The following is a 13,331-nucleotide window of genomic DNA, read 5'->3' as shown; positions in this document are numbered from 1 at the left end:
AACGGCTTCACCTCTACATTTTCAACCCCAACGTGTTCTGCATCGATTGCTGATACCAACGCTGCAGTCACGAATGACGCCTCAGCACCCGAGTCCAGGAACACTCGAACCTTCGCGTTTCGAGTTCTTCCCTCAACTCGTGCCACTCCGGTCATCAGCCGCACACTTGGCGAGTGTAGACAGCACGACCCAACATTCTTCTCCGTAACTATCTCAGTCGGTTTCTCCCGGCTGTAACCTGCTCTATCCAACACATCATGTATTAGCAGGTGGTGTTTCCTCTGGCATTTCGTGCATCTCGAGCCTGACCGACATTCTCTGGCCATATGGCCATACTTAAGGCAGTTCCAGCAGAGTCTCTCTCGCTGCAGAAAACCCTTTCTCTCTTCCTGTGGCAGCGACTTTAGCTGCTTCTCTGCATCTGCGACCGATATCGCCATGCACTGTGCCGACGCCGTGGGCCTTGGCACGGATCGTTCTACTGGCTTCCTGGCAGTATCACCCTGTCGTCCGTGCGCGACCTGGTAAGACGCGCCGTGCTCCTGTACCTGGCGCAGTGACATCCCGTAGCACTGCCGTTCGACCAGGTACGTCTTCATCTCAGGTCCGCATTGCTCCAAGATTACCTGCTTTGCCATTGCTTGCAGCACCGGGGCCATTTTACCTATATCGGCGCTATACTTGGTGCCCACCTCGCCATCCTCTGTCATAGCGAGTGTGGCCCACACCTCTACCTCTCGGCAAACACGGACAACGTATTGATGAAACGACTCATCTGACCGCTGCTTGCCTGTCAGCAATGTCTTCCACGCTTTATCCGGAGTCTTTCCGAGCGAGGCAAGCAACTCTCGCTTTGCTTCCTCGTAATTGTTGCATCCAATACATATCCTCTCCGCTTTGCTACCCGCTAGCGCGATGCGCAGTCGCAGCAGCCATTCGCTTTCTTCGAACTCGTTCTTGGAACAGATGTCCTCGAACAGGTCAAGATAACGCTCCAATGGCTGCGTTCCATCATATGAGGGGATTTTCATCAACGGTTGACGCCCCCCGCTGTGACTGGGAGATTCCTCTGTACCTCCCATCGCGGCTTTACCCTCACCCTCATGCGCATTGGCGATGCGCTCGTTAATCTCGTTTAGTGTTTTGGCAAACTCGGTGCGGAGCGCCTCCTCTCGCCGTCTGGCACTGCGCTCCTCACGCTCCGCGTACTGTTGGAGCCTCTGCTCCACATGTACCTTCAACAACTCGCCTTCTAATCCTAACCGCTCTCCATTGTCGATAAAGCTGGCTTCCAAATTGTTCCATAGTTCCTCTGCCATGCTCGCTCCTATCCTGGCGTGGTCGCCAAATGTTATGAACCCTCTAAGATTCTCTAAATTGTCAGGATCGTACGACCACACGGCACGAGGACAACTGTTTTCCTTTACACAGTATATTTCACTTCATCTGATAATTAACAATGAACACTAATAGCACCAGCTATTTATAGCATGCAAAAACAGCGTACATGCAAAACATAAGCATATAAAACTGGACATAACAGCGTATACAGCAAAAACACACACAGCGCATATAGCGTATGCCATGCAGCAACATCAGCGGTACGGCGGAGTCGAAAGACAACATTGCGACGAATACAACGCCATAAGCGCGAAGGCCTTTCCCAATTGAGAACTGGTGGTCTGCAACAGATGGTATATGTTCAAATAACTACGTAGCTACACATGGATCTCTACCTTTTGGCATTCTCCTTTTGCACGACATACCCATGTGTGCAGCTCTGGTGTCCAAGTTCACAAGGCATTAGTGCACCGAACATCGGAACAGCTACAGTGTATGTCGATCGAGCAGCACACGGGTTTGACTACGTTTTGATGATGAATGTACAAGTGGAGATCTAGTCCGGTGTGGCATCACACGGTACTTTTTGACAACTGTGGGCACCTTCATTTCAAATCATGAAAACTGTCACCCAAGGGAAATGATGGCGTTGACAGTTCCTCCATTCCAAGTTCATAGTGAGATGGTTACTCTAGTATACTAGTATTCAGATAACCTCAATCTGTGGACAGCATACTCTGTGGTCCTTTGTGGACTCGTCAGCGCAGCAAAGGGAAAATATGGCCGAACCTGATACATGTAGCAATGATAAAATATTTTCCAAAGCCAGATTTAAATAAGGACTAACAACACGTGGAGCTGCTAGACGCACACACACACACATACGGTCTCTGAACTGCAATAAAGAAAATAAAAAGATTCGGCCCTGGGCATCATGAAGATTGACTGTAAAAAAGCAAGAAAGTTTACAGATAAAATCTGTCTCATTGTGTGTATACCGTATTTTCCAGTGTACATGTATAAGCCGCACTTCCAACGCTCAAAATACACTCAAAAATGTAGGTTGCAGCTTATACTCCGATGATCGGTAATAAATTACTAGGGTTGATGTCTGTATTTTGTGGGAAACAATTTGGGTTGCTGTTTATACTCCAGTGTGATCTATACTCTGGAATAAACGGTATGTGCGTGTGTGTGTGTGTGTGTGTGTGTGTGTGTGTGTGTGTGTGTGTGTGTGTGTGTGTGTGTGTGTGTGTGTGTGTGTGTGTGTGTGTGTGTGTGTGTGTGTGTGTGTGTGTGTGTGTGTGTGTGTGTGTGTGTGTGTGTGTGTGTGTGTGTGTGTGTGTGTGTGTGTGTGTGTATGTGTGTGTGTGTGTGTGTGTGTGTGCATGAGTTCAAGTGAGTGCATTGTGCGTGTTTTTATGTGTGTATGTGGGGGGGGGGGGGGGGGGGTGGCGCGTGTTCGCGTTCTCATGTGCCACACCCGATTCTGCTCGTGACTTGAACACTGTTGGTCCCTTCGGGACCTTCTATCATCTCTGGATGGGCATATAATTATTCTATCGTAATGTATGTGTACTTCTGAAGTATGATTGTTTATGTATGTGGTGGGTGTTTGTGTGTACATGTTTTTGTAAATGTGTGAATGGGTGTATACCGGTATGTGTGTGTGTGTGTGCGTGCGTGCGTGTGTGCGTGCGTGCGTGCGTATTGTGTATATGCGGGTGTGTGTGTGTGTGTGTGTGTGTGTGTTTCCATCGTCATACCCTGTTAGGTGTTCACTTCTGACACATTCTCTCACGTGGCTACCTTCGGTTCAAGCAGTTGTCTTACTCATCCGCACGGCATTGCTGTATCACCCAGTGGTACTGTGTATGTTAGTAACTGGGGAAAGCACTGTATCACAATGTTCTAACTTTTGTCCTGGAGCATCTTGTTTCTTGTTCTACACTAATGTTTCTCACTGCTGTGAAACATGAACAGGACCAGTATTAGCAGTTTTGTTTGCTCAGGCTTTACTATAGTATTTCAGATTTCTTGTGTGACACATCGAGTATGCATAACCTACCCAGTAGCTAACATGTATAGGGTAGTCCAACAGTAGATCCAGCCAAGTCATGACCGACTGGACCAGTTACAACATGCCTGATTAAGCTGATGAACATATGAGCAATGCCAATTACTGTATATCATACCGGTACTTGCATGTTTGAATGTGTGCTTGCATATGTGTGTATGTGTGTGTGTATGTGTGTGTGTGTGTGTGTGTGTGTGTGTGTGTGTGTGTGTGTGTGTGTGTGTGTGTGTGTGTGTGTGTGCACTTGTGTGTGTGTGTGTGTGTGTGTGTGTGTGTGTGCGTGTGTGTGTGTGTGTGTGTGTGTGTGTGTGTGTGTGTGTGTGTGTGTGTGTGTGTGTGTGTGTGTGTGTGTGCATGCATATGTATCTGTGTGTGTGACTGTGTATGTATGTGGGGTATGTGTGTGTGTGTGTGTGCGTGCGCGTGTGTGTGTGCGTGTGTGTGTGTGTGTTTGTGTGTGTGTGTGTGTGTATGTTTGTGTATGCGTGTGTGTATGCATGCATTTTCTTATGAACTCCTGCACTGAGTTGTATATCTACATTGTACTTGGATCACTCTCATTGTTACAATCCTATTCTCGATGTGGAGAGGATGATTCTATTGATTGTGTAATAGCTGGGTGCTCTTTTCCTTTCTCTGAAAATCTATTGTTTTTCAGCGAAATGTCTCGCTGCTAAGTGTCGCAATACATCATAACGTTTTTTTTTATGTCACTTTTGGATACAATGAAGAATGTGCACAATGTCTGAGGTGCTGTTTTCTTTCTATCGTGTTTTGTGGTGCTTTGTGCTAATATCTATTTTTTAGAATTGTTTCAAAACGTTTTAAATCCTGCTGCTCACCTTTGTTTGATCTGAAGAGATGGAGTATTGATAGCTGTCTGATGATTGCCTATGGAGTATTGATAGCTGTCTGATGATTGCCTATGGAGTATTGATAGCTGTCTGATGATTGCCTATGGAGTATGGCCATGAAACTCTTTGTTATAACGATAATGTGTGGTGCTCTGTGTTGCATGACCAGTCTTAGTTATAACTAACAATGCTACAGCCGTGTAAAGGGCACTTAGAGTAATAGCAGGGAGCAGTAAGAACAGAACAGAGCAATGACAAAAGACGCCAGTTGCCAGAACAGAAACGCGAAGAACAGACTGAGTAACGAAAGCCAGTAAGGAGCCAAAACCCAATCCACACATGACGTCACATGCAAATGCGTGGGCCATAGGCATAGCCCGATTTTGCTAGCAATTCTGCTAGCAAAACATCGAAGAATTTTGAAAGGGAATTTGCTGGCAAAATGGAGCAAAATATCGGTGTGTTGGCTGGGAATTGGGAGATTTTACACATATACGGTGCACATGACTCATTTCGGCACAGTTTTACCAACACGTGACTCACTTTTTCTCATTTTTGCCAACATGTAACCCACTTTCGGTCAGTTTTCTCACACGTGACACAAATTTTGGAGCAAAAAGGGAGCAAAATATCGAGTGGCCTGGCAAAATGAAAGCAAAATATCGACGATGAGCCAGCAAAATTTTGCGGCAAAATATCGAAGCTTCCCTGGCAAAATCGGGCTTTGCCTAGTGGGCCACACAATATGAACACATGACTGTGTGTATGTAAAAGTGGTACACGTGACCCTCTAGGATTTTTGTGTAAGGGAGATAAAGTACTAGTATGGGGCTGTTAATTAAGTGATGACGTCACAGTTCCTTCGATGTGCATAGGCGAATGACTGTTGGGACATTCTTCCAAAACATGACGTCACAGAATTCGTAAAAAAAAGACAACTTTTGTCGCAAGCGGCTAGCCTGTCGCGCTCGCGAGACTCACCTTGGGCGCGCTCGAGCTGCGAAGCGCGACACACGAGCGCGACCCAAACTGTGTCACGTGTGTGTCGAATCTGACCGTCATTATGATCGCCTTCGATTATTTATTTTCGTTCTACTCGACAATTCCAAAAATCAGTGCCATTGGCTTTAGCTTTGCCCTTGAACTTGAAATCTCGTGCCTTATTCTTTCCTGGGGACTGGTGTTGGATATCGAACGGGCGGAGTTACCGCCGGGATGATGGATGAAGGATATGATGGCCTAAACTTGGCTGCGCGCATTCTCATTTTCGCGTGGCCTGCCACTAGTGTTTCGCAGATTCACAAAGGGTGTAACAGGCATAGCTGGAGGAAGAAAGGTGAGAGAATCGGTTTCACAGTGCAGATCAACCCAACCATTTGGTTGTTTTAATCAGTTTACTTCGCACAGTCAAACGGGATGACCACCCAATAAAATTTCGGAACGTGACATTTTTGTAATTTATTGATTTTCCCGCATTATACCACAGTTTGTTGTTCAGGTTATTTCGCTTCAACTTTTGAGGTATGAATTCCTTAACTGCAGACTCGACATGCAAGCTCCATACTGACCAGGCTGTGTCAACATCAGGTCACGGCTTGTTTGACTTTGTCCGTTAGGCTGTGTTTGCATAGATATTCTGATGGCGTCAAAGACAGTTAGAGATTTTGTTGGTCGTGTGTCGGGGGTATTGTCCCCGCCGAAACTGAATGCAAGTTTAAGAAAGACTAGGTCTAGTGAGTTATGATCAGAAGTGTCCTGTGGGTCTAGCCCTCAGCCCCTCTGCGGCAAGCAGTAAACTATATTTACACCAAAAAGCGCAAAACAAGACTTGATTTTTTACGCGGCTCTTTTCACCGTGATACTTATTGTACACGTGTTTTAAAGATTTGAAATACCCATGGCAACTGGTGGGTAAACTGGTGGGTGAATCATTCAAAAATGCAAACGTGCCCGCTGTTGAGTGCTGCCATGTGAATCCACACAGTCACTTTTCTCGTAAATCACTCGCCGTAAAACGTGCAAGTGGCTGTCGTGTGAATCGCCTATCTGACTGTCTGCAGTTGTCGAAGTATTTCCCTGCACTCACTGTACTTTGTTAGAGATGTTCCGCATAACGTAATTACGTTAGTTAAAAAATGTAGTCGATCTATGGAAAGTCTTACGTAAACTGCATGCGCATCTGGGTTCCGCCATACGGAGTTTTCAAATCATAGCAGACTCAGCGGAGGACGTTCAGGTTGGTTGTAACTCTTGAGTTTCATGCCGTTAGGCAAACATCAGACAACTGATACTCGGGTGTGTGTGTTTGTGTGTGTGTGTGTACGCGCGTGTGTGTGTGTGTGTGTGTGTGTGTGTGTGTGTGTGTGCATGTGTGTGTGTGTGTGTGTGTTTGGCACACGCCATGTTCTCTCTTGTGCAGGTACTACACGAATTTGAAACGCGACAAACTCTACAACGTCATTAGCCTGGAGTTCACCAAGACTAAGTTGGAGCCTCAAGTGGAGTCACCCAGTCTGGTACGTCAGCAATTCTTCATACATTTGAGAGAATCAAAAGCGTTTCTGCTGTAACTCTGAGTTTCACGGTTTTAACCGATCATCAGACAGCAACTTGGACTACAATTTTCAGAAGATATGATTGATATAAGCTACAATCAATCAATCCTATGCATGTAACGTTATATGTAGTACACTCTTATCTGTTGTATCCGGGCGGTCCGGGACCGAGGGCTCTGCCCTTCATTTGGAAATGTTCGTAATCACGTACATCTTGATGTGGAAGGCACGTAGATCTGGCATATTACGTCACTCCTGGTATTTCCACAAATTGGTAGAAAAGTAGTAATATATCCACTAGAACTCACTCACAGGGTTCCCCGTAGACCAAGATGCCCGTAACTTGGAGGTCCAGATAGGAGCCGTGAGAAATAAGTGCACTGTAGTTGAGCACTCCACTGCACTACTGTCTCCCATGTATGCCGTGTTGGGGGGTTTGGTGGGCGTTTGAGGCTCATGTCATACATGATCATGCTTAGGCTCGTTTTGAGAAAGTATGGATTTTTAACTCCTGATTGGTTTGTGCAATGTGTTTATATTGGTTTATCAATGCCCCATTACAAGCTGTATAGTATGTATTCACAACCGTGTACAAATTGTTCATTTGTCTTTTCTTCTTCCTACTGCTTGCTTGGTGCGGCTGCTGTTGCTGTTGTTGTTGTTGTTGTTGTTGTTGTTGTTGTTGTTGCTGCACGCAGGTACGTCATATGGATGGAGTGGACTTGGTGTGGCCGGAAACATTGCGCGCTTTGCCGCAGGAGGCCACCAACCGACTGGTCGACATGAAATATCCCAAAGTGCAAAAGTATGTGTTTTGTTTGTTCTTGTTGATGCTGCTGCTGCTGCCGCCGGTGTTGCTGTTACTGGCCGACTGCTGGTGCTGTTGATAGTACTACAGGTGTAGCTTCCCTATTGCTGGTGCTTGTGGTGCTGCTGCTGTTGTTGGCTTACTGATTGTGCTGCTGTTGCTGTTGCTGGCTGCCCTACTGCTGGTGCCGGTTGTGCTGGCGCTGCTGTTGCTGGTCTACTGTTGTTGTTGGCTTACTGATTGTGTGGCTGTTGCTGTTGCTGGTGACTGGTGTACGCGGGAGCACGTGACCGCTTGTTCAACCATGTTCGATTGGGAATAAAGGAGGAACGCTGCATCGCAGCCTTTTTTGGACCAAAACCAGTCGACTCAGCGTCTAAAAGACTACAACATATGGGCCAATCGCGGTCATCCGTGCTTTTATAAGAGCGACATGGCGTTTTTAGTGACATTTTGCATACAAATCCCCATCTAGTAGGGCGCAGTCACCCAGTTTCGGTGGAAGTGCGCGAGTTCGATTGGGAACAAAGGAGGAAGGGAGCGTCTCAGCTTCCTCGGACCAAGACCATTCGACTCAGTACCCCGAAGACTACAACTGGTGAAAATGTGATTTTAGGGTATGCTTCCCCTTTAACAGTGCGCTTTGTGTGCATGTGTATACTGGGGTTACTATGATGGGGGTCTGGGGGCAAAAAGCCCCCAGGTGATGCATTTTATTTTTTCATCCTACTGATATTTGGCCAAAATGATGTGGCAACACTGGTGTGTGTATGTTTGTTCGTTGACAGGCTGGATTCATGCAGTTCACACTCCTGTGGATTGGCTAGTGTTTGGTGGAAAATTTCTGCACAGTTTCAACATAAGCGGTCAGCTTGCCGTGGCGGACATTGAAGAAACTACTAAGGTACGTGAGCTGTGCTGTGCATGTCTGTAATATCTTCTACAACTCTAGCACGGCAATGCCTTGTGTGAGCTTTCCAAGGCTTGCAGTTGTGCATGAAGGTTTCTGTTTTGTTATGCTCCTACGTCGTTCATCGATGTTGCCGTGGAACTGTGTGTGTATGTGTCTCTGTCTCTCTCTGCAACATATGGGCCAATCGCGGTCATCCGTGCTTTTATAAGAACGACATGGCGTTTTTAGTGACATTTTGCATACAAATCCCCATCTAGTAGGGCGCAGTCACCCAGTTTCGGTGGAAGTGCGCGAGTTCGATTGGGAACAAAGGAGGAAGGGAGCGTCTCAGCTTCCTCGGACCAAGACCATTCGACTCAGTACCCCGAAGACTACAACTGGTGAAAATGTGATTTTAGGGTATGCTTCCCCTTTAACAGTGCGCTTTGTGTGCATGTGTATACTGGGGTTACTATGATGGGGGTCTGGGGGCAAAAAAGCCCCCAGGTGATGCATTTTATTTTTTCATCCTACTGATATTTGGCCAAAATGATGTGGCAACACTGGTGTGTGTATGTTTGTTCGTTGACAGGCTGGATTCATGCAGTTCACACTCCTGTGGATTGGCTAGTGTTTGGTGGAAAATTTCTGCACAGTTTCAACATAAGCGGTCAGCTTGCCGTGGCGGACATTGAAGAAACTACTAAGGTACGTGAGCTGTGCTGTGCATGTCTGTAATATCTTCTACAACTCTACCACGGCAATGCCTTGTGTGAGCTTTCCAAGGCTTGCAGTTGTGCATGAAGGTTTCTGTTTTGTTATGCTCCTACGTCGTTCATCGATGTTGCCGTGGAACTGTGTGTGTATGTGTCTCTGTCTCTCTCTGCCTCTGTCTCTCTCTCTGTCTCTCTCTGTCTCTCTCTCTCTCTCTCTCTCTCTCTCTCTCTCTCTCTCTCTCTCTCTCTCTCTCTCCCTCTCTCCATCTCTCTCTCTCTCCATCTCTCTCTCTCTCTCTCCATCTCTGTATACTTCACTTTGTTCCACTATGACTCCCTTCGTGTCTTATCATGCAGGTTCCGCAGAAGTTCCGCTTTCCCTTCTTCACGCAGCTCATGTGGTACGCACTGGACAAGTACGCGCACTCTCTGCGTTACTACCTGGAACAGTTTCACGGGTACAAGCCTGATGACAGTACCACCATCACACCCACTGGCACCATCGTCATGGACACCATCGTCATGGACGCCATAGATACTGTGGACAACACCATCGACATTGCAATGGACACCACCATTGACACTGCCATGGACACAAGTACTAGCGGCAAGGAGAAAGAAGAGAGCGATACTTCCCACACTGCTACAACTACTGCTGATGCTACCGAGCCGAGTGATGCGAAGTGTGAGACCGAGAGCGTTGCAACACCAGAGCCACCTGTTGCCGACGCCACCCCGGCAAAGTCCACACGCGTTGAGAAAGCGCACATTTCCGACAGCCCGTCCTCCGCTAGTCCCAGAATGCGGCGTCGCAAGGCTGCAATCGCCGCGGCCGCCGCCATTTCCATCACCGTGGCAACACCGACGCGCGCCTCCTCAGCCGCCAGCTCCAGCCCGACACCAACGCGTGCAGCAGCAGACAGCGCAGCCGCCGTAGCCAGCTCCAGCCCGACACCAACGCGTGCCGCCTCCACCCCGTCGTCATCGCTGGTGGTGCGTACCAGTGCTGAGTCGTCACCCAGTGCACTGACGGATGAGACGCGGCCGGATCATCCTTGCATCTCCACCAACTCCAGTACCAGTAAGTTTGGTGGAAAGCTGCGCTGATATAGTAAAATAATATTATACAATCATGTACATTCGTGTTGATGCTTTCTTATCTGATCATTACCAGCAAAATGATTAAAAAAAAAGTTTAAAAAAGTATATTATCGTGTCCGTTCCCGAAGGGAACTCACGACGGCCGCTAACATCCGGTAAACCCTAATAACACCCGGTACACCCTAATAACACCCGGTAAACCCTAACATCACCCGGTAAACCCTAATAACACCCGGTAAACCCTAATAAAAATAAAAATAAATAAAAAATTCGACGGATTCCTGTACCGGGCAGGTCAAGCACAAGGAGTCGTACAACTCCCTGGTCAAGAACCACCTGTCCGCTTCCGTGTGGGACGCCACCACCCTAATAACACCCGGTAAACCCTAACATCACCCGGTAAACCCTCATAACACCCGGTAAACCCTGATACCACCCGGTAAACCCTAATAGCACCCGGCAAACCCTAATAACATCCGGTAAACCCTAGCATCACCCGGTAAACCCTAATAACATCCGGTAAACCCTAATAACACCCGGTAACCCTAATAACATCCGGTAAACCCTAATAACACCCGGTAAACCCTGATAACACCAGGTAAACCCTAAACCCAAAATAATGATCACAGTATAATAATAAAATTATGAACTAAGAGGAGTAGGGCTCAAACGGCTACGGTTTTCACCTTTATTATTATAGTAAAGGGGAAGCTCACCCTAAAATGAAAACTTCTCAACTTGTAGCGAAAACTGCAATGATTCCAATGGTGAAGGTCCCAGGTTGATCGGAGCAGCCGTTCCTGAGTTATACCTGGAATTTTTTCCAGTGGGCATACCGTGAGTGAAGGGAGAGCAGACCGGGCCGGTCTAAGCAAGGAAGTAATCGGCATCAGAGGTGAGCATGCAGCATCGCAGATCGTCTCGAATTGCGCATCACATCAGCGGCAAAATTGCTCCTGTGCATGCAAGTGGATTTCCTTGCACTTCTCAGTTTGGGAAATGCTCGATTATGATAATTCTGCGTGCGAGTGCACTAGCCCTGAACATACATGTAGGTGACCCGTTTGTGGTGTCTCATAGCCTACCTCACGACCTTCTGCTTTCTTTCTGCATCACTTGTATCTTGCAGGTATATCATCTTGTGACGACCACATTGAAGTCTGAATTTGAAGTGCGAAGATGCTTCAGCAACCACATCGTACTTTTCCATTGCTTTCATTGTGCTTCTTCTGTGCATGTGTGTAACTTGTGGGGTATATATGTGATGACATTGTATGCTGGCGACACGGTCAGATTTTGTCCATGCGTGTAACGTACACCTGCATGTTATGCATTGAAAAGGATCTGCCACTTGCGATCCTGGGACAAGTATCAGGTCAGCTTTGTCTTGTGTGGGCTGTACCAGATTGCTGTTCACTTTTCCATTTGTTGGATATGTGACTTTCTGCAAGTCTCTGGTGTATGGTGGCCACTTCTTTGCTTGTCACTTTGTATGATATTACATTCTGTATTCGCTGCTTCCATGGCGTGGTCTGCAAACTGCAATCCTTCGGCAAATGTCATGTTTGCTGTGTTGTGCTTTGGCCGTCAGCTTGTCTACACGTTGTAGTTGAATTATTTTGTTCCACAACTGACTTCCTTTTAAAAGTACAGTGGCCACTGCTTTGCATTTTACATGAAGAATTTCCTGTTTGTGTCGTGTGCATGTGCGTATGTGTGCGTGTACTGCGTATCCGCGTGTTTGTGTATCTGTGTGCGGGGTAAGCGAGGTGGGGAGGGCTGGTATGTATCAGTGTGTTATCGCAGTCTCATGCCTACATACAGTACATCGCGCGTGTTCATCATGTTTACCTTCGGGGTTGGGGTGGGGAGGGAACGGAAAAAGAACTGAAATTATCCATATAAAAATCGGTCTGTGAGCGGTTCTGAAAAACCTTTACTGGCGCTGCCCCGTCGTAAAAGTAAGAAATTAAAACTGGCCCATTGTCCCCCCAAATGTGAACTGATCCACCTAAATCGGGAATGACGGGACCCGAACGCACCAGTAGCACGAGGTCGGGAGGGCACAGGATCACAGCACATCATAGGGTAACACCATCACTAGTACATGGTATCAGTGGCAGTGTAACTTTGCTAGTACACATAGTTACTTCCATCGGATATCCAACATGGGAGTTCATCGACGACCATGGCCTGTGGACCAGCGTCCCCAGCTGCATCCACAGGTAGGAACCTGATTGATTGATTGATTTTATTTGGATTTGCGAGACCAAACGAGCAGGAGTGCTCAATAACAGGGTAGCGAATGGTTGAGTTGTGCTATGTGACAATGTAGTGTGTGCGGAGGCCCAATACGATGTAAGGGGAAGGGAGGAGAGAAGGCCAGCGGAGAGTCAAACTCAGAAGAGGGAGGAGAGAATAACTGAAGTACCCATTTACTGTGCGAATTCAAATAAACCAGACAAACAGCAAAACGAGTACACAACTCACGAGAATAAAGAGGACTGGAGCACAGAATTGAACTGCTGAAGTACACAGCTGACGAGAATAAAGACAGGAGCACAGAAATGAACGGGAGGCAGTCTACAAAGTGGTGGTACCACCGGTGCATGCACCACGGTACATTAGCACATTATCGGCTTTGCAAAGTTCGTGGGTACTGAATACCATGGTATGGCCAACTGTGTAGCAGTCTACAACGACTTACGTGTAGGGAATGGCAGCTCGGCGGAATGCTTTGATGTTGCCCATAGCTCGCACCGTGTCAGGTATATGGTTCCATAACAGGCAACCGCGAGATGCCGGTCGGCATTGGCCTGCTCGGCTTCTGGCTATTGGTTGTTGTAGGCCCAGACTGCGCTGAAGGCGAGTTGCTCCGCAGTTGCGAACAAACAGTGCCTGCAGAGAAGGACTGGCACGGTTATGAACGCACCGCCATACCAGCACGAGCAGTTTCTGGCGATATACCTCGTCTATGCGATAAACAG

General features: G+C 47.3%; 2 protein-coding genes across 2 annotated transcripts in view; both read left to right on the top strand.

Moving 5' to 3' along the window:
* Positions 1-4,349, top strand: part of LOC135811209 (tripartite motif-containing protein 2-like) — a 166,953-nt gene extending 162,604 nt beyond the window's left edge. Inside the window, exon 11 of the mRNA XM_065324402.1 lies at positions 3,116-4,349. Coding sequence (XP_065180474.1) covers positions 3,116-3,256 — 141 coding nt within the window. The 3' untranslated portion in view covers positions 3,257-4,349. The remainder of the gene's footprint in view (positions 1-3,115) is intronic.
* Positions 4,350-6,681: 2,332 nt separating this feature from the next.
* On the top strand, positions 6,682-12,018 carry LOC135811210 (uncharacterized). The gene is made up of 3 exons (XM_065324403.1): positions 6,682-6,788; positions 9,601-10,324; positions 11,474-12,018. The coding sequence occupies exons 2-3, from the start codon at positions 9,640-9,642 to the stop codon at positions 11,506-11,508; spliced, it is 720 nt and encodes a 239-aa protein (XP_065180475.1). The 5' UTR covers positions 6,682-6,788; positions 9,601-9,639; the 3' UTR covers positions 11,509-12,018.
* The last annotated feature ends 1,313 nt before the right edge of the window (positions 12,019-13,331 follow it).

The sequence above is a fragment of the Sycon ciliatum genome, chromosome 3, assembly GCF_964019385.1.
Source record: "Sycon ciliatum chromosome 3, ocSycCili1.1, whole genome shotgun sequence".
NCBI lineage: Eukaryota > Metazoa > Porifera > Calcarea > Leucosolenida > Sycettidae > Sycon > Sycon ciliatum.
The sequence above is the reverse complement of the archived record's forward strand: the minus strand, read 5'-3'. Positions and strand labels throughout refer to the sequence as shown.

Excerpts from the sequence above, each read along its gene's own strand:
- LOC135811210 (XM_065324403.1), top strand. The coding sequence starts at position 9,640 with ATGTGGTACGCACTGGACAAGTACGCGCACTCTCTGCGTTACTACCTG. Across the intron at positions 10,325-11,473 it reads CTCCACCAACTCCAGTACCA|GTATATCATCTTGTGACGAC; the intron begins GTAAGTTTGGTG and ends TGTATCTTGCAG.